Genomic DNA, 18,697 nt, shown 5'->3' on the forward strand with positions numbered 1-18,697 from the left:
CAGTGACATCGTACAAGTCATTCCACTCACTACAGAAGACTACATGCTGTCAGGAAAACACCACCGCTGTGACCTTTCTGGACGACCATGCAGCCTTACCCCATGTGCAGTCATCAAGAAGTATCTATTAAGGTGTAAAGGAAAATAAAACACTGCCCTATTTTCCAGTTGGTCTTCAGTCTGGGGGCCTAATGACTTACATGTTGATAAAATTTAGTGACTGAGTAGCAAGTATACAAAAGCATACTAAGCACTAGGTATGCAGCAATACAGGTTTATTACGTGAAAAGCCACCAGTGTAGCTGAAAGTTCCTGTAAAGGTCAAGTATTTCTTATCTTGATGCCATTAATCCTGAAACTCGGAACATTTTAAACACATGGTAGTGTTTAAATTCATAAAATATTACATTAGAAGTCTGAGAGAAGGTAAATTGGATGAAAAACTTTCACAACTCAGGTTGTCACTTGTAATTAATGCTTTATGTGGCACTTTCAGTGAACTCAAATGCACTTCCACCACTTGCTATATTCTAAAACTAGGGAGTGCACTTATTGAGAATTGGCTTAGATAATTCTTGACCATGTACCAGTGACTTGAGATGTGGCAGCTAATTTAAATTGAAGGTCATGATTTGGGGTTGTAACTTAATCCACATTCTTAAGAGTGTATATGATATTAATTCTGTAATCACCATATTGCTTTAAATTGTTTATTTTTTTGTAAATCTACTTTCGTAATACAGGCAGAGAGAAAGAGAGAGAGAGAGAGAGAGAGAGAGAGAGAGAGAGAGAGAGAGAGAGAGAGGCAAACCAAGTGAGAGAAGGTGCCATTTCTAAAAGGTTAGTCTACCTCTGGAGAACCAGGACACTCATTTTGCAGCCACCAAATGTTGGCATCCTGAGGTCCCAGCATGACAGGTTTACAGCATCCGGCAAGATAAATCAATCCAACCAGAGTATAAAACCTCCAGGGAAAAAACCTTAGAAGGAAATTATAGAGGAGCCACAGACTTCCCGTGAGTGTGGCAATTACAAACACTCAAGAAATAATTAAGATGGCTGTCGTGAGGATGGGGATGAGGGTGCAAGAAGGGAAATCACACACTAGGCTTAGCTACACACAGATTGCTAAAATTTCACCTCCAGTGTTAACAGCTGGCCAGCCTGGCCTACTTGATGAGTTCCAGGCCAGTGAGAGACCCCTGTTGTTGTATTAAAACAACAGTAAAAGCTTCAAAGTAGACAACCCTTGAGGACTGACAGAGAGCTGAGGTTGTTCTCTGTCCTCTACATATGCATGAGTGTACACACACACACACACACACACACACACACACACACACACACTCACTCACACAGAGGCGGGGGTAGTTATAAGCTTGGTATAGGTACACATGCCTCTAATTCCACCACTAAGAGGTGGAAGCAGAAGGATCAAGAGTTCAAGGTCAGCCTAGAACACAAAGAGGCTGTCTCAAACAAACAAGCAATCGAAAACCCAAACAACCTCAAAACAACAATAAGCAAGCAATTTCTGTGATCCAAATACAGAATAGTGGGAGAAACAGAGGCATCCAGAACTCTCCAGGACAAAACTGAATATCCCAACTGACAAAATAGCACATCTCCAAACCACCACAGTGGCATTAAAGATTAGATCAGGGTATATCTGCTGTTGGTGTTTTGTAAGAATAGCCTTCAACAGCTGTCAAATTTCCAAAAGTTCCAACCGGAAGAGCAGTTTGAAGGTGGTAGAGGTAAATCCATGGCAACATCACCACCTACTGGACACAAAATATACTGCACAGATAAGATATTAGGAAACACCTCCCCCCCCCCCCCACACACACACCACAGGCTTACCACAGATATACCACACATATTCACAGAAATACTGACAAGCCACACAGACACACACACACCTCTCAGTTTCTCTCTGTGTCTTACACAGACAAATAGACACACCACACACGTTCACAGAAACACACGCTGACACACCACACACACTGACACACACCACACAGACAGCTCTCTCTCTCTCTCTCTCTCTCTCTCTCTCTCTCTCTCACACACACACACACACACACACACACACACACACACACAGAGTGGGGAAAGAGAGATATTGCACACATTCACAGAAACACACACTGACACACCACACACAGAGAGATAAATACAAGGAGACAGCAAAGAAATAGAATACTTTTTTCAGAGGCTTTTGAAAATTAAAACTAGATACAATTTGCAAATCATAACAAAGTGGTCCTCCTGGTTACATCAGCTCAGTTAATAACCAAAGCCATGTGGTTTGGAGGCTCCACTTCAGCCTAGGATGCAAAAGTTGTCAGAGTCACTTTTACAGTAACAGAGAATGATGTTCCTAAAACAAAATGAAGGTGTTTGCAATTCGTGGCTGAGTCAGGACAAGATCTGCCTATCCTCAGATAATAATTCAGCCCTTGCTTAATTATTGTGAAGCCTGTGGTGGACTGGAGACTTCAGACAAAAAGACTTCTGCAAATGTGATCTTGAGATGGAGAGTGTTCATGAATTATCCAGTGGGCTCAGATATAATCACAAAGGTCTTTAAAAAGGAAATGAGGGCAGGAGAATCAGAAAGGGACAGACTGGATAACAGAAATAAGACTCAGTGGCAAGGCCAGATACTTTTACGGTGGAGCAGGGGTGGCAGTGCAGGGGTTGGTGAAAGGCAAGGGCTGGGGACACTGGATCCCCTGGCAGCCTCAGACTGGCACACAGCCCTGCCAGCGCCAGAACTTTAGCCAAGGGGAGTGGATTCTGGGCTTTTGACCTACAAAAGTGCAAGAAAATCATTTGTGTCATTTTAAACTGCCAAATTAGTAGGTAGATATATCTTTGGTATTATATATTTGGTAATATATTAGGTAGATATATCTTTGATATTTATACACACATGGGGCTATAGGGGGTAAAATGGTTCTACCATTTTAGGAAAAACGGAGGCAGTGCAGAACACAGAGGGATCTTGTTGAATGAAAACACCGAGATTCAAAATAAAGGTCACGGTTCGGTCCCTGTCTGGTACAAAAGGAAAACAGTAGTGACTGCATTTGATGTAAAGGAGCAGAGCCCTGACCCCGGTAAGGAGCTCTTGGCAGTTAATGGCTGTGGGGATGTGCGGAGAGGGGACAGGACATGGGGTGGGGTCATATTTCTTCCGGTGTGCGCTCACTGCTACGTTGTTCATGTTCCAGGAAATGAATCCTACCCTCACTCATTCAAACAGCTCTAATCAAACTCCCGTTAGAGCATTGGATCTAATTAATCTAATTGTTTAAAAAAAGCCATGAAGGAGGAGGGGTACTTGTTGATAAAGGGGGTTCAGGTGGGCATTATAAAGTTTGATGGGGGTGAATATAACAAAAATGTAATGTGTATGAAGTTGTTGAGAGAGAGAGAGAGAGAGAGAGAGAGAGAGAGAGAGAGAGAGAGAGAGATTAGTAAAAGCGAATTCCTCTCTTTGCTTTATGAAAATCAGGTTGCTGTGACCTGGGCACCTGCTGATATCTGTGTGGTCTGCTTATATCAAAGAGATTTTACAAAGAATGCTTTCTCCTGGAGACATGTATTGGACTCAACTGTTAGGAAAAACTGCTACACACACACACACACACACACACACACACACACACACACACACACAAATAGTAGACTATTCCACACATTAGTAGGTGTGGGAACTCTCTTGCTTCCTATAGTTGGGTCTGAAATGCTCCCTCAAGGCGCCTATGTAGAGAGAGTCTCTTGTGTACTGTATGGAAGCTTAACCTGTCAATAAAAATGCTGTTGGCCTATGAGTTTAGGCAGAAAATAGAAGGTGGGACATACGAGAGAGAAAGAGAGATGGGTGGAGGATTCTGAGAGAGAGGTATAGGGAGGTTTTCCCCAGAACACTGATGGAGACAGATGCATGAGTCTGAGGACCACATAACAAGTCGAGTGAAACTCATAGAACAGATAACAAGATAATTAAGTTATGAGCTAGTTGGGGAACAAACCTAGTGGCTAAGTGGTTATTCAAAAATGATTAGTCTCAGAGTCATCGTTCCGTGAGCTTGGGCAGGGGCTGGTGGAGGTCACACGCTAGAGACACCAGGGTGTGCTATTTGTAGATGAGGGAACCTCTGTGAAGGGGGGCTTAATGGAACTTAGGTCACTGGGGGTGTGCTCTTAAGATGGATATGGGACTCTGGCCCCTCCCCTCTCCATTCTTGCTCCTGGTGGCAATAATGTGACCAGCTTTTTCTGTCACTCACACTCACCATAATGTACTGGGTTCCGTGGGTCCGAGAGCAAGTGCCAATTGACTGTGGAATTAAAGCTCTGAATAAACACAAAATCTTTAAGAACTGGTTGTCTTGGTTACCTGTCACAGTAACGCAAAGCCTTCCTCTGGTTGGTGTGTGGGTGTTGACAGTGTGTGTGTGCAGAAAATGTCCACCAAGCTTTTTTCCTCTGGGATATTATGGCCTGAAGACTAGTCCCCTACAGGGATGGAGATTAGCCAAACATGTCTTTTTGATACAGCTGTATGTCATAAACCCTGCCTCCTAGTTTATATGTCTGTAACGGCCCACCTGTCTGTTCAACTCTGTGTAATAAACTGAGTCTCTGGGGTGGCACAGTGTCTGCATTAGAGAGCCCAGGCCCATTTGATCCCAGTTTTCTGTGTATCTGTGTGTCTGTCTTCTCTTTGTTCCCTCACCACCTGTCACGTCCTGGAGCTGTGCAGGGTGTGGCATGCCAGGCCTTTATCCACACCTGCCTCATCTTTGCTTAGTTAAGTGAAAAACTGCACTCACCATAATTTTATTTTACATTGCTGTCATGAGTGATTTTTTTCATGTCCTTGCCCTTTCTTTCTAAGGAGTCATTTTGCTTTCAATATGAAAGGGTTATAGATCAGCAGTTAATGGTCACAGGGTCGGGGAGGGGTGTCAATGGTTTGCCTAATTATCTTAACACAAGTTATTTTTTTAAAAAGAACTGCTTTTTAAATATATATATACATATGTAATCTGTACATATATAATATGCCTTAATTATATATATATATTATATATAATATATGAAATCATTATACCTTTGAGTTATAACTATTTTATAGGTGGTTTTCTTTTAAGCATGCCTATTGGTGCAAGCTGTATTCACACATCAGTTTAATAATTGAACATATTAAGACATGTCACCATGTGACTGATACCACTTCCTCCAGATCCACTCCACACAGTGTTCATCAAAACCTTGATGAGTGTTAGGTGGCGCTGCTTACAACTACTTAGGACCATGGACATGAACAGAGTCCATCTGTTCAAATAAGATTAATGCTCTCATTGTCTATAGCCAAACAATTTAATGCCTCAAGTACCTTTTTAGCATCTCTTCATACAGATATAAGCTAATGTATATTTTTAGTTCTGTCCTTACCTCCTACTGTTCAGACATGAGTTAGGAAAAGTTACAGACACTCTTCTCAACCCTGATTCCCCAGTAAGGCTATCGGAGACTCTGCCAAACCATCCATAGGAAACTATTATAAGTTCCACGCACTACTTTGAGTAGTCTGCTATATGAATGGATGTATAGGTTATCTCCAATCTTTTGTTAAAACAGACTATCATGATAAGAGCCTTGTGTGTGCATCATGCATAACTGGGTAGCGGACAAGTGCCCAGGGTGCTGTTGGAGAGTAGACGGTAAATGCTCTCATGGCTTTGCTAAGTGCTGCCAGTGTGTGTTGTGTTGGCTCACATCCATTCCGTCATGTGAGAGTTCCTACTGTGGTGGCTTTTTTCTGAGGCAGGGGCCTGCTCTGTAGCCCAGTCTGACCTCTGAATTCATAGCAGTTCTTCCTCAGCGCCCCAAGAGCTGAGCTTACAAGTGTTCGCCACCTTTCTTGGCTTTACCAGTTGGCTTTCTATGCCCCCCGCACAGTAAGCTCTTTGTTGGGACTACCCTGTGTTTTGAGGAAAGCTCCAGGCCTACACTCTGAAGCAGCTGCTGACAAATCCCAATGTCTCCTTCAGCATCTTCAGCTTCTGGGTCAAGCCATTCCTTAGCAGCAGAGTCCTAGGCAGGAAGGTCCAGACTGGGGGACACTTCTACCACAGACCTCTCTCCCTGGGAAGGTGCCTCTGGCTACACTCCAGGCAGCAGGCACTTGTGAGGTCTGAAAAGCAGTATAACTGACCAGCTTTGCTTCCTGCCTCTGCATCCCTAACTCGATCCCAGCACCTACTTCCAGAGACCCTTAACAGACAACAGGAGGAAACGTCTTAATCATGATGCAAAGACTAAGTCTATCATTCTGAGACTTAACTGAACAGAGGGGGTTCAGCACTAATCTTCTCTTCCCCCTCAGTGACTGCCCAGTTATCTTCACACAAGTTATTTGTCAAAGGAACTGTATTGCTGTACAGCAAATTAAGACCTACCTACTTTATGAAAGACAAGGCTCTTAATTGTGAGACCATTTTAAGCAAAAGATTGGAAAGAACCTACGTGTCCATCCATATTGGTTTCAATATCTCAGCTTGTTTTTTACTCACTCCTATGAAGGCACTAATTCTGCATAGTTTTAATGACTCTGGCATGGGTGTAGCTCCGTGGTAGATCTCGTGATCTGCTAGGGGCAATTTCCAGACCCACCTCCCCCTCCCCAAAAAGGAAGGAAGGGAGAAAAAAAGAAAAGAAAGAAGAAAGGAAGGAAGGAAGGAAGGAAGGAAGGAAAGAAGGAAGGAAAGGAGGGAGGGAGGGAGGGAGGGAGGGAGGGAGGGAGAGACGTATAGACATACAAAGAATGGTATCTGGAGATGAAGGTTTGCTTAGACTACATGGTATGAGCCTGTCTCTCCAAAGAACTCTATACCTTCACTGCTCTCATTTAGATTAACTCATGAGTCTCTTTCAATGTGATCTAGTTTCTGAAAAGAACTACTGTTGTCACAGCAGGTTCACAGCATGATCCAGAGGAGGCTACAAACTGGGAAAATACAGCACATGGTAAAGTGTTTTTCTTTTTCTGATAGTGTTTCCTGTTGTAGCCCAGGCTAGCCTCGAACTCCCAGAAATCATCTTGCCTCAGCCTTCTCAGTGTTGATTACAAGTGTGAGCCACCACACCAAGCTCAGAGCTCATGAACCAGCAAGCTTTAGTTGCACAGCTTATGTGACAAACCTCAGTTCTGCATGTACGGAACTTGGGCAGGAGTGTGCGTGTGCGTGTGTGTGTGCGTGTGCATGTGTGTGTGTGTTCAACTTCACATTATCACACACAAAATTTTTACAGTTTCCTTGGTTGTTTTGTAGAACAGGAAGGTCTGTGAAAATATCACTGTTATTATTTAAAAGGGAAATTAACGTTTTACCTAGGAAAAAAGTAACCATGAGTATATAGCTTATGTACAAATGGCAAAGTAACTCCACCGTGAGGCACCCAATAGCAGGAAACAGGAAGACAAGGCTGAAGAAATGGCTTTCTTTCTTTCTTTCTTTCTTTCTTTCTTCCTTCCTTCCTTCCTTTCTTTTTTTTTTGTTTTGTTTTTTAGAAGAAATGACTTTCTGAAAAATACCATCTGTGTTATCTGTAACGAGACAGATGCTTGATACCTGAGCACAGGTAACCAGCCACGTGGCAGAATGCAGATCAGAACAAATGAGTTATTTTAAGTTATGCTCTAGTCAGAGAGGAGCCTAGATATACGGCCAAGGTATTTGTAAGCATATATGGAGTCTGGGTCTTAGTTCTGGGAGCATGGGGCTGGGAGGAAGAAGCAGCACTAATTTTACAATTATCTCAAGGGGGAGAAGGCGAAGGCAAACACTCTGAAATTTTACGTTGTGAAAAGACTACTTTTTCTGCTACTAGAAGCTCCATAGTGTTGCCTTAGCTGATGAAGAAGTAAACCTCTCCACCTTCCCTCATGCCACCAGGGGACCCTCCCCCTCTCTCCCAGGGGACCCTCCCCCTCTCTCCCAGGAGACCCTCCCCCTCTCTCCCAGGGGACCCTCCCCCTCTCTCCCAGGAGACCCTCCCCCTCTCTCCCAGGGCACCCTCCCCCCCCCCTCAGGAGACCCCCCTTCATCCCATCAGGAAACTCTTACACACACCCACAGAGGAACACGTGCAGCCCATCCCCCACTCTCTCACCATCCTTCATTCATCTCACTGCATTAGGAAATTTGGTCTGTGGTACTACATTTTTAGTACCTGAAGACCAATGATAGTTGTAGCTTTTACTAATACTACTGTCAAGTGCCTGCTTTCAAAGGGATATCACGGTTAAATAAGCTTTCTAAACACAAACCTACACAGGGTTCGGAGGGAAGGGAATGTTTTTATTTGTCGTCAATGTTTTGGATACAACCATCATAATTTTGCAGGTCCGCTAGAGCAGTGAGCTTGATTGACAGCATTTCCAAGAGTTCACAATTTCATGGCTAAGGTTCCAATCAAGGCAATAGGGTTTATTAACTTAATATAAATGAAGCTTTTAAAAAGGATATAAAAAGCAATTTGTAGACAAGATTAATAACTCAGACATTAGACTGAGAGACAAGGGAAGGTCATTACCTAGATCAGACAGAACATCAGAAGGGCAGGACCCTGATTTCATTTAAGACACCTTTGGTCATTAGCATACTAGCATGAGTAAGGCGGTGTGGCGGGCGGGCGGCACGGAGTGCAAGCGGGCAGGGTGCTGAAGGAGGCTGATGGAGGGCAGCAGGCACAGGGCCCTCCAGGGAGCTCCTCAGTCATCCTCCCCTCCGCAGAGCAGCAGCAGGGCCTTCTTATAGTCTCCAGATGTGTCACCCTGGAAGCCAAACACACACACTGTCAACTCCATGACTCACAAAAGCCCCAGGAAATAAAAGATCAGGAAATAGCTGAGCGTGACTGTGTTCCTCTGACTGTTCTCCCGACTGGGCAACTTCTCTGCGTGACTCTCACGACAGGAATGTTACACGGGGAAATCCCTACCAATGCCATTCAGTTTAACTTTCTAATTTTACCCCTCAAGGGAGTGGAGTATGTTCCTCGGTCGAAAGCAGAGAGGGCAAGGAAACCTTTCCAAGTGTGTTAAATCATCACACTTTCCCAACAGACGCCCAGTTTCTCTCAGGCTAACAAAGGCATGCAGGGCCTCCCGGGTACCCTGGCTTTGCCTTGGACACGGGCACAGCACATGCTTTCCTCAGGCTTGCCTCATAACACTTCTGTGTGAAATACTAGTGTCTTAAGTGCACAGACTCGCTGGCGACCAAGCTCCACACTCATTAAATCCAAAGCTTTTTGCTCAACTAATACTCCACTTCATACATGGTCTACAAGGAAAGATGTCAAGACACCCGCAGCCACACTTCAAGGTCACAGGGTGCTTCTCTTTGAGGGTGACAGCCGTGTTGCCTCAGCCCCTTACTGCAGCTGTGACCTGACACCAGGCACAGGAAAGGCAGACAACAAAGAACGCTGACGAGAGGGAGGAGCTAACAAAGACAGCTGGTACTGATGGATATACAAGCACACATTCTAAAAAATGGCCAAAGGCTTGGGTCTGTTGAGCCTTGGCCAGGGCCGTAACTCAACTCCCCCTTTGTCCTTCTTTAGAACCCCTTGCTCTAATCCTATGACTAAAATCTTTCACTCAGCATAGGAACTGGATTCTTTCATCTATTTCCTTCATGCTGCCCAGTCTGGCTCTGCGTTTCTAACGTACGCCAAAGTTCTACCTTGATCATAGAATACAGGGAGGTGGCAAAGTTCTTCCTAAACTCCTTCCTGATGTTAAACAGGTCAATCTCACTCCTGGACACCACGATTCTGATGAGGGTGTGATCGTCCGTCCCAGCACCCTTTAAAGGAGAAAAGAGGGTAGGTGTTAAAAGTCTTCACATACAGCACCAAATGCCCCTGGTTTGAGGTAAACCATTGGAATCTCAGAGTGTAGGAGAAACAGGCTACAGTCTGAAGGAGACCTGCATTTCCAGGCTGTCATCTGAAGCATAACCAGAGCTGGAGAAGACTGCATTTATTAGATGCAGGGTGTCTACTCACCTTCATAGCATAGTAGAGGGTCTCTGCAAGGTAGGCAGGTATGCTCCGAATAGACTTCACTAAGGAAACACATAATACAACTGTCAAAAGCTATTTGGACATGGAAAATGACATAATCAAAATGCAAACACTGTCTCCTGTTTTTGGCTCTGCTTCTAAGTGTAAAAGTGAGGTGCCCTGCAGAGGGCATCTGTGAGCTGCTGGGGTTCCCTCCTCAGCAGCAGAGGGACATCTGCAAGCTGCTGGGGTTCCCGCCTCAGCTGCCTTCTTACTCTCTAGCTCTGCTCTCTGCAGAGGTCTGTGCAGGAAAAGAGTCTCTCTCTGTGCCCCTTTGTTCTCTGTGGTCTTTGTTGGCACCTGGGTGGTTATAATGCCACAGCCTTCATCACCGATTAGTTATATAAGTGTCTTGGAAGTTTCTGTTCCAAAATATCAGATCAAATGATACAAGAATACTACTCTAATATCTGGAAAAACTTGGACTGACTTTCTGTACTCTCTCCAAATTCTCCGAGCTAAATCTCACAATTCACACAAGCAACCTGGATATATCCACTGCAGTTCAGACACTGGGCCAGGCTGCCAAAGAGGCAGCTCACCCCACCGCATCACAGCTGACATAAGTTAAGGGTGTGCAGACAGGAGTCACTCAGCAAAGGACACCTAGCACACAAAACCTCTACAGGCTACAAAAACAACAATCCTTCAGCTCTGAAACATCTCAATTCTTCCTTTTCAAAGATTAAGAAAAGCAGCTTCTCTCTCTCTTTTTTAAATCTTTTTATTTACTTATTTTATGTATATGAGTACACTGTTGCTCTCTTCAGACACACCAGAAGAGGGCACCAGACCCCATTACAGATGGTTGTGAGCCACCATGTGGTTGCTGGGAATTGAACTCATGACCTCTGGAAGAGCAGTCGTTACTCTTAACCACTGAGCCATCTCTCCAACCCAAAAAGCAGCTTCTCAGGCAGATTGAGAAATTATCATCTGGCTAGAAAAGAGTGTGTGTGTTTGATGTGATAGAAGGTGGTTGTTTTCAGGTTAAATAGTTTGGAGTTTTAATTAAGTACTTATAACAACTTTGTCTTTCTGGTGTGTCTTCATCATGAAAGAGCCAAGTTCTTAACTCACTGGCCATGTGCTCAGAAGAAAGGCTACTTTTAAAAGTTGGTTCTTACACAAATGCTCAGAATAGACAAAGGCTGCCTTCAGGCCATGTGAGCCCAGAACCTGGGCCTGCAGGATCTGAAGAGCATCTAAAAACCACAGCCACCTGCAAATTCACTTCTCCAGTCGTTCTGAGCACTTAATTAAAACTCCAAATTATTTAACCTGAAAAAAAACCAAACAAACAAAAACACCTTCCCATATTCTGTCACATCAAAGACCCGGATTTATCTCCATCCAGATGATAACTTCTCAGTGTGGAGAGTACTCAAAGCATTCTAAAACCCTGTGGGTATCAAGGACAAGCCATGTTTGCATGCCTCTGCGATGGTGTCCAAGACATCAAAAGGCTGTAGTACTATTTTTAATGTGGCTTTAAGACAATTCCTACTAATGCCCTTAGGGCTTCCATATAATCAAGTAAATAACCAGAGAGCCATGTATTCAGAACACTAACACAGACTTCCCAAAGGAAAACTTGGGAGTTTGCTTCATCCAATGCTATGTTATTCCCCTACATTCCATGAAGAAACATGTTAGTTTTCTGGTTTAGCCTCAAGTGGATGAAAATAATTCATGTAAGAATAAATATTGCACATGTGAATTCACCTACCGACAGCCAGGAGCAATCGTTCCAAGTTCCCCGAGGTCTCTCGGTCAATGGTTTCCTCAATCTGAAATCCTGATATTGTCATGTACTTGTCAAACACTAGAAAAAAAAATAGAACAGAATGTGCTTTCTTACTGAAGAGATAACTCCCTCTGAAAAGAAGCTTTAACTTTCACCAGGTGTTATCTGTCCAAGCAGAGGCCCCAACCCCATCCTCCTTGCTGTCAGAGCTCTGTGCTCAGAGCCTCAATGAGTTAAGCTCTAAGCAATGATTTACTTCTGTTGTAACATCATCATTAATTAGGACGTTTTAAAATTCGGTTTAGCTATGAATGTTGTGACACGACTTTGTGATCTCCTACAGACGGACCTCAAATTTGGTCTTCCTATCTCTGCTTCCCCAAAGCTCGGTCTTTACGATGTCATACTGTTGTACCTGTTTGGCTACTGTCTTGAGTTAACAGTCAGATCCCAGATAGGCCAAGAGATATACAATTTGCCTAGGATGGCCTTCCACCCACAAGGACACTCCAAATAAGAAGACACTGACAGTGGCTTGCCTGTGGACCTTGATGGGCATAAGCAAAGAGACAATACTCTTGCATAAGCAACCATGGCTTCTAAACGGTATCTCATCAATGCTGATTTCCTGGCCCCTAGCTAGTTGCAATCAATAAGACCAACAGGTAAGTCTGCCGTGAGAGATTCTGAAAAGCCCTTCTCCTTCCTTCTAATAAGTGACCTACAAATGTGACTAATTTAACTTGCTTTCCTCTTCTTGCCGTGAACCATTTTGTGAAGATGAGGTAACAAGCCAAGAAGGAACAGGAGGGCACAGAGCAGTTGGCAGGGAGGCAGAAAGACATGTGGTCCTGCCAAAGCGACCACACTGCAGCCACGGAAATGAGGCACAACTCTTAAAGCCACGATGTGGGTTGTCGATTGCTACCGAACGTATTCTAAACTGACAGGGTTCATCTATATGAACTGGACAGACGCAAAGGAAGTCTTCGGAGACTTCTTAGTCTCCTGAGGGTAATTCTTACAGTGAGACACTCCTTGGAGTCTGATCGCACCTGATGCCCCCTCACTACCCCTGACAGTGAATGGATTGCTAAGGACATCTAGTTTTGCAAAAAAAACTACAGTAGCAATGTCAAGGATGTCTGAGATTTCTCCAGATTCAACTGTGAAAACTGCTTTTTCTCCGAGGCAGGCATCTAGTCAGACTTGCCCGTGCACTTTCCAGATCTCCCAAAGCATTTGCCTCAAACAGTTTTACTTACCTTTTCTTAAATGAGACACACTGCGTGTTCCAAAGATGGTGATGAACTTTTCTTCATCTGTCCCCCACTTCAGCTCTCCGGCCTGGAACAATGCCTGCAACAAACCACCCTGATGAATCACTTAGCTTTCAGCACCCTGCCCCTTCCTGAACAGTGGATCTGCCTGCCTGTGGACCAGGTTAATGGGTTACATACAAAGCGCAGAAATGTCACAGGAGTTCATCTTTCCAAATGTTGACTGGGATATCCCATCTTCCCGGGGAGATGCTGTGTGCTGGGAAAGTTCCCGTCATCTCACGGTCTAAGACTGATTTACAGACTGGAAACTAACTCAGTGAGAAATTGTCTTGTGTTTGGCTTTGCTCATCCTACAGCTGCTGTCATGTTTGTTGCCCATGACATAAAAGTAAGCTCCATATTTCCTCTTTACATCTGTGATTTAAGCAAACTCCGTTGTAGAAGACCTTGTACCCAGCTGCACACACCACAATAAGCTAAAACGTTTCGGGAATCGGCATCTACAGAGAACTTGATAAATACTCTTGAGACCACTTGAGTACCATACTCACTTGTGACATGAAAAAATATAAATGCTCACCTAAGTTTATGCACAAGCTTACGAAACTTCTAAGTAAGCATTCTGAGATCTGAGGTCACTGGACATGTGGCCAGTCTTCACAACGACATACAGTTATACCTGTTTAGTTACTGTTTTTCATTAACAGACAGATCCCTGTTGGGCCAAAAGGGATACAATTCACCTGGTGATGGCCTTCTGCCCATAGGGACACTCCAAATGTAGATAAGACATGACAGTGGCTTGCCTGTGGATATAAGACTTTTGATCTTGGTAGGCACATGCAAGTGCATTATAGTGGTCTAGAACTATTTTTTTTTTTTTGTTTTATCTCCAGAGAATTAAAAGACCCTTTCCTATATCTTTGCACCAAATAAACAGATTCCATTTTTCTTCTCTCTCCTTTCTGTAAGAGTTCAATCCTCTGTCTAGAGAAAGCATTTGGCAAGGAAGATGATAAATATCAGGTTTTTTTAATATTTATTTATTTATTTTATGTATATGAGTACACCATTGCTTTCTTCAGACACACCAGAAAAGGGCACCAGATCCCACTACAGATGGTTGTGAGCCACCATGTGGTTGCTAGGAATTGAACTCAGGACCTCTGGAAGAGCAGTCAGTGCTCTTAACCGCTGAGCCATCTCTCCAGCCTGATAAATATCAGTTTTAACACTCTTAAAATATTGTCAGTTTAATACATTTTAAAAAGTGCAAATTGATTTAACAAACTTAAAATTAAAAACAAGTAAAGTATACTGTGCATATGTTCAGTTCCCAAGTGAGTGACCTACTGTGGCTTATCAGATTCCTGGTATAACAGGCCTTCCTCAGTGCCAAGTGTCAGTAGTGAACACCTCAGACGTTTATGCAGAAGCCCTTCCACCATCTTGGCTTACATTATATCAAATCACAGATCCCTCCTGGTGAAGACAACCTCGGGGCCTTGCTACAAGGTACAAAGGGCATGGTTCCTCCCAGACCCTAGAGAAGCAGTCTGCAAGAGGCTGACCTGCTGATAAGAACAGTCATGAGCACATGGCTCATGTGGCTTGTTCTCTGCTGCTCCTGGCCATGACAAAGGGCAGAGAGCCGGAGTTCCATCAGGAGATTTTAAAGAAGTCCCCCCATAATAGTACTCACACATACAAAGTGTTCTAAATAGTCTGCTAAAAAAAAAGTATTCTAAATATCTAAATAAATAAATATTTATTAAAAATAAAAGTGTTCTGAATATCTGCTGTGTGACAGGTAGATGACATGCTCACAACCTAGGTAATCAACACAGTCCCCAGATAATGAGTGGGTGGGATGGTATGAGAACCAGGCCTGTAGGACTGGAGCTGAAGCCCAGGATCTGCAGGTGACCCACAGGCCCATGAACGTGAGAGGCAACAAATTGTGCAACAAATGGTAGGGAGAAAAATCAGTGAGAAGGCTCAAGGGACCTGCTTTCCAGAAGCTTCTCACGTAGCACGGTGCTGATTACATCAGCTGTGCTGGGAAGTCTGCCCACAGGACTCTAATGTAGGTCTCAGCACTGTCACCAGGGACTAGAGTTGGCTTCCCATGCTGTAAGCACTGAAAAGCTTCCAGAGCTCCTAGTTCTGAGAGCAGGAACATGAGAACTGTATTGTCTCGCATGAAAGCCCAGAGGAATCAAAGGCTAAAAAGCAAGGCTGTCTTCTGCAACTAAGCAAAGCCGCCCCCCAGGGGGCAAGACTTGAGAGGTCTGTTCTTCCCCTTTGTCTATAAGAAAGCAGAGTTATGTTGGATCTGACGTGCTTTTAACCTATATTTAGTAAGCACTTCATAGGCTATAGAAAATCAAAATGGGGAGCTAACACTGAATATGAAGCTTTTGTAGTGGAAGGGTGCTGGAGTCACAGAGCCAGGCTGGGGATGGAGCTCCACAATCGCTCAGAGGCCCTGGGCCTGCTGCCTTATTCACAGTTGGAGGAGGCCTCCTGGAGCTGAGTGCAGCACCTCCTCATGCATCACTTACTGACTGACTGGCAGCAAGCACTATTGCAGATGAGAGGGTGGAACTAACCTGACACTGTGCCCTGGAAAGGCAGGCAGCCAGGCAGGCAGCTTCAGTGGGAAGCAGGGAGACAGGAGCAGTAAGCCTGGGATGCTACTGTTTTGCATGAGGGCCACCTGACTCATGTCCTGAAGGTCTGAAAGGGCCAAATAGAAAGCATCTAAGGTGGAACTGACCTTTGAATCCTACGACATGGATTATGAGGAGGTTTAAGAACCACATTCAGGGGCTTGGACTTTATCTTGAGAACAGTGAAACACTAAGTAGACAGGAATGGGACACAATAAGCTGACATATGTGAGGCAGAACACACGTGAAATCCTGTACAGTGAGCCCTCAGTAAATGTTTCTGTTGTTTTCCTCCAGTGAGGCAGGGACCACAATGATTAAAGCAGTTAAGTGATCAACCACCCAAAATAGCAAAGTCAGATGACATATTGCCAGCAACTGCATAGAGTAGTCGACCAGATCTCTCATTTTCAGTGGCACATTAACTAAAACATGACCAGGGATGGGGCTACTGCAGGTGATTCTAGGAACCCAAGTACTCTAGGGCCAATTCCCAGGTTTCAATTGTCCTGATTCATATTTCCTAATGTTTATTTCTTATGTTTGACTGTTTATAAACCACGCTGAAATTGCACTGGGATTCAGAAGTCCCTGAAGTGAAAATGTTCATTTGGGAGTTGACCAGCCTGTTTAGAACGCTGTCACAGGAAACACAGAGAACTTCCTAAAACAAACCAGCTTGTCATTTCTTTTATAATAAAATTCCACTTAAACCATAAACACGTTATTTTTCCTTATTCTATCCTACTAAGAAAATCTATTCCATCTTGGCACTGGAATGGCAAAGTAAGGCTTTTTATTTTTTTTAGTTCTCCATTTTGTGAATGATAAAAAAAAAAAAAGAACATATCTAGATGTAACTTGCAATAAAATTTGTATATTTTTACCTCAGCTTTAGGATGACACGATTTTGTTGGCCAGATCATAATAAGGAAAATGTACCTACCTACATAGGTCATATGTTTTGTAGGGAGCTGTTAAATCCATCTTTTAAAGGTTCTGAAAACACACATTTTCACTACTATAAATTCTTTTTAACTTCTAAGTCATAACAAAGTTGTCATAGAATATTCACCCACCTGAGCGTCCAGTTCAACTTGAGCATCGTCAATTGCAGAATCAGGGTCTCTATTTGCCTGTAAGAAACAACATCACAGCCTGGATTTTAGAGCCTCTGCATTCTGATGGAAAGATGCACCTGATGCCTATGCATAAGGCACTGTCTGTCCCAGAGAAACTACTCTTGTGCTAAAATCACAGCAACCCTACAGCATGGTATACCACCACCACACAGCAGTGTCCAAACCAGTCCAGCCCTGCTGATTCTAAGTACTATGGATGAATGGGATGCATACAGCTGCCTGGGATGAATGAACAAGTTGGCTATTTGCAGTCTGAATCAGATATTCTGAGAGCATGTAGCCATTACAGTGGGAATCTGCAAAAACCAGAAGTCATTGAACGACTTTTAAGTGGCCTTAACTTAATACAGGCAGGTCATTCCAATAATTCCTTAGTCAAATTATGTTAAGTCTCTACCAGTACCTGAAGGAGGACCACCAACATCCTCTGGTAGTACCCTGAGGTATCCCCGACCACATCATCTTCTAGGTTGGAACCATATTCTGAAAAACAATGACTTCATAGTTGTTCATAGCATCTCTGAATCAGAAAGCCCTGCCCCATTAATCAGGTGAGTGAGGCACAAAGGAGGACATATTTGATTAGTAAAAATCCTTTCTCCGCCCCATCTCTCAGTATTCCAGAGATGAATGGCAAATTCCACAATGAGTGCCAGGTGAAAATAGGCTCTGCCAACATCTGCCAAAAGCATTCACTCGAGCCTAAATTATGGCAGCCACTCCAAAATGCTCTCCCCGTATGTAGTTAGTAATATGAAGACACAGGATAGCAGTGTAAAGCACAAAAGCATGATAGTCCTAAACTGAAACTATGCTTCGTGCAAATGTGTTATATGATTTTTTTGGCCAGATGTTTTTCATCCTATGAATTTTTGCCTTCGCATGGTGGTATCTCCCCGTAATTACTGGTGCAGTGTTCCTTTGCACCAGTTAAGTCACCTCTGGCAGACAGCAATGTCATTTTGAAGTATAACCCCTTCACCTTGGCTTCCAACTCCACAGCCCAAGGTCACAGGAAAGCAGAGAATTGAGAGCTACCCACACCCTTTCACTAACTCTCAAACTGCATCTTAAAGTGTTCTTGCTATTATAAGGTATTACAGTGTTTAATCACTGTTCGAATATGCCTGGGATAGTTTTAAAGCCCGGAGCTTCTGTTTTATGTGCATTAGAACCAGTCAGCCAAATACAAAACCTTGTAGGCATCTCTGACTCCTTCCTCTGCTCCAATACCTGTAACTGGTTATCAAATCCACCCCTCCAAACATTTGCCCCCCTGCTTAGTACTCTCCGAGCTCCCCACCTCCCAGTAGCCTCAGTGGTGCCATAATTACTACAGAGCGTCCTCGTTGCCTCCCTAAAGGGCTGTCCACCTAAGACACCTCTAGACTCCAATCTCCTTCCTTCTTTCAACTGTTCATTCAACATTCCAGCAGCCGAGTTCATCATCCAGGCATGCAAAATCCCTAAACTGCCCACCTACTGAGTGCGGTGTGTCTCCATGCAGACACACACGTGCCCTTCCCTAGAGCGAGGGTCCGTCAGATCTCTCTGCCTACTGTCTTCAGGGTCCAAGCCACCGATGATCTAAGTCACCTTTACCTACTGAAACCCATATTGTCTTTTCCTCTTCAGTTTGCTAAGTTACAAGGAGCATTATTTAAGGCATACATTGTGCTTGATACACTGTGAAATGGT

General features: G+C 43.8%; 1 protein-coding gene across 1 annotated transcript in view; it reads right to left on the reverse strand.

Annotated features, from left to right (window-relative positions):
- Positions 1–8,360: 8,360 nt before the first annotated feature.
- Positions 8,361–18,697, reverse strand: part of Anxa5 (annexin A5) — a 31,486-nt gene continuing 21,149 nt past the window's right edge. The window contains exons 7-13 of the mRNA XM_034500267.1: positions 17,403–17,482; positions 16,937–16,993; positions 13,168–13,261; positions 11,885–11,980; positions 10,099–10,157; positions 9,774–9,896; positions 8,361–8,857 (exon numbers count right to left, since the gene is read on the reverse strand). Coding sequence (XP_034356158.1) covers positions 8,795–8,857; positions 9,774–9,896; positions 10,099–10,157; positions 11,885–11,980; positions 13,168–13,261; positions 16,937–16,993; positions 17,403–17,482 — 572 coding nt within the window. The 3' untranslated portion in view covers positions 8,361–8,794. The remainder of the gene's footprint in view (positions 8,858–9,773; positions 9,897–10,098; positions 10,158–11,884; positions 11,981–13,167; positions 13,262–16,936; positions 16,994–17,402; positions 17,483–18,697) is intronic.

Source organism: Arvicanthis niloticus, chromosome 4 (genome assembly GCF_011762505.2).
Source record: "Arvicanthis niloticus isolate mArvNil1 chromosome 4, mArvNil1.pat.X, whole genome shotgun sequence".
In the NCBI taxonomy this organism is placed as follows: Eukaryota; Metazoa; Chordata; class Mammalia; order Rodentia; family Muridae; genus Arvicanthis; species Arvicanthis niloticus.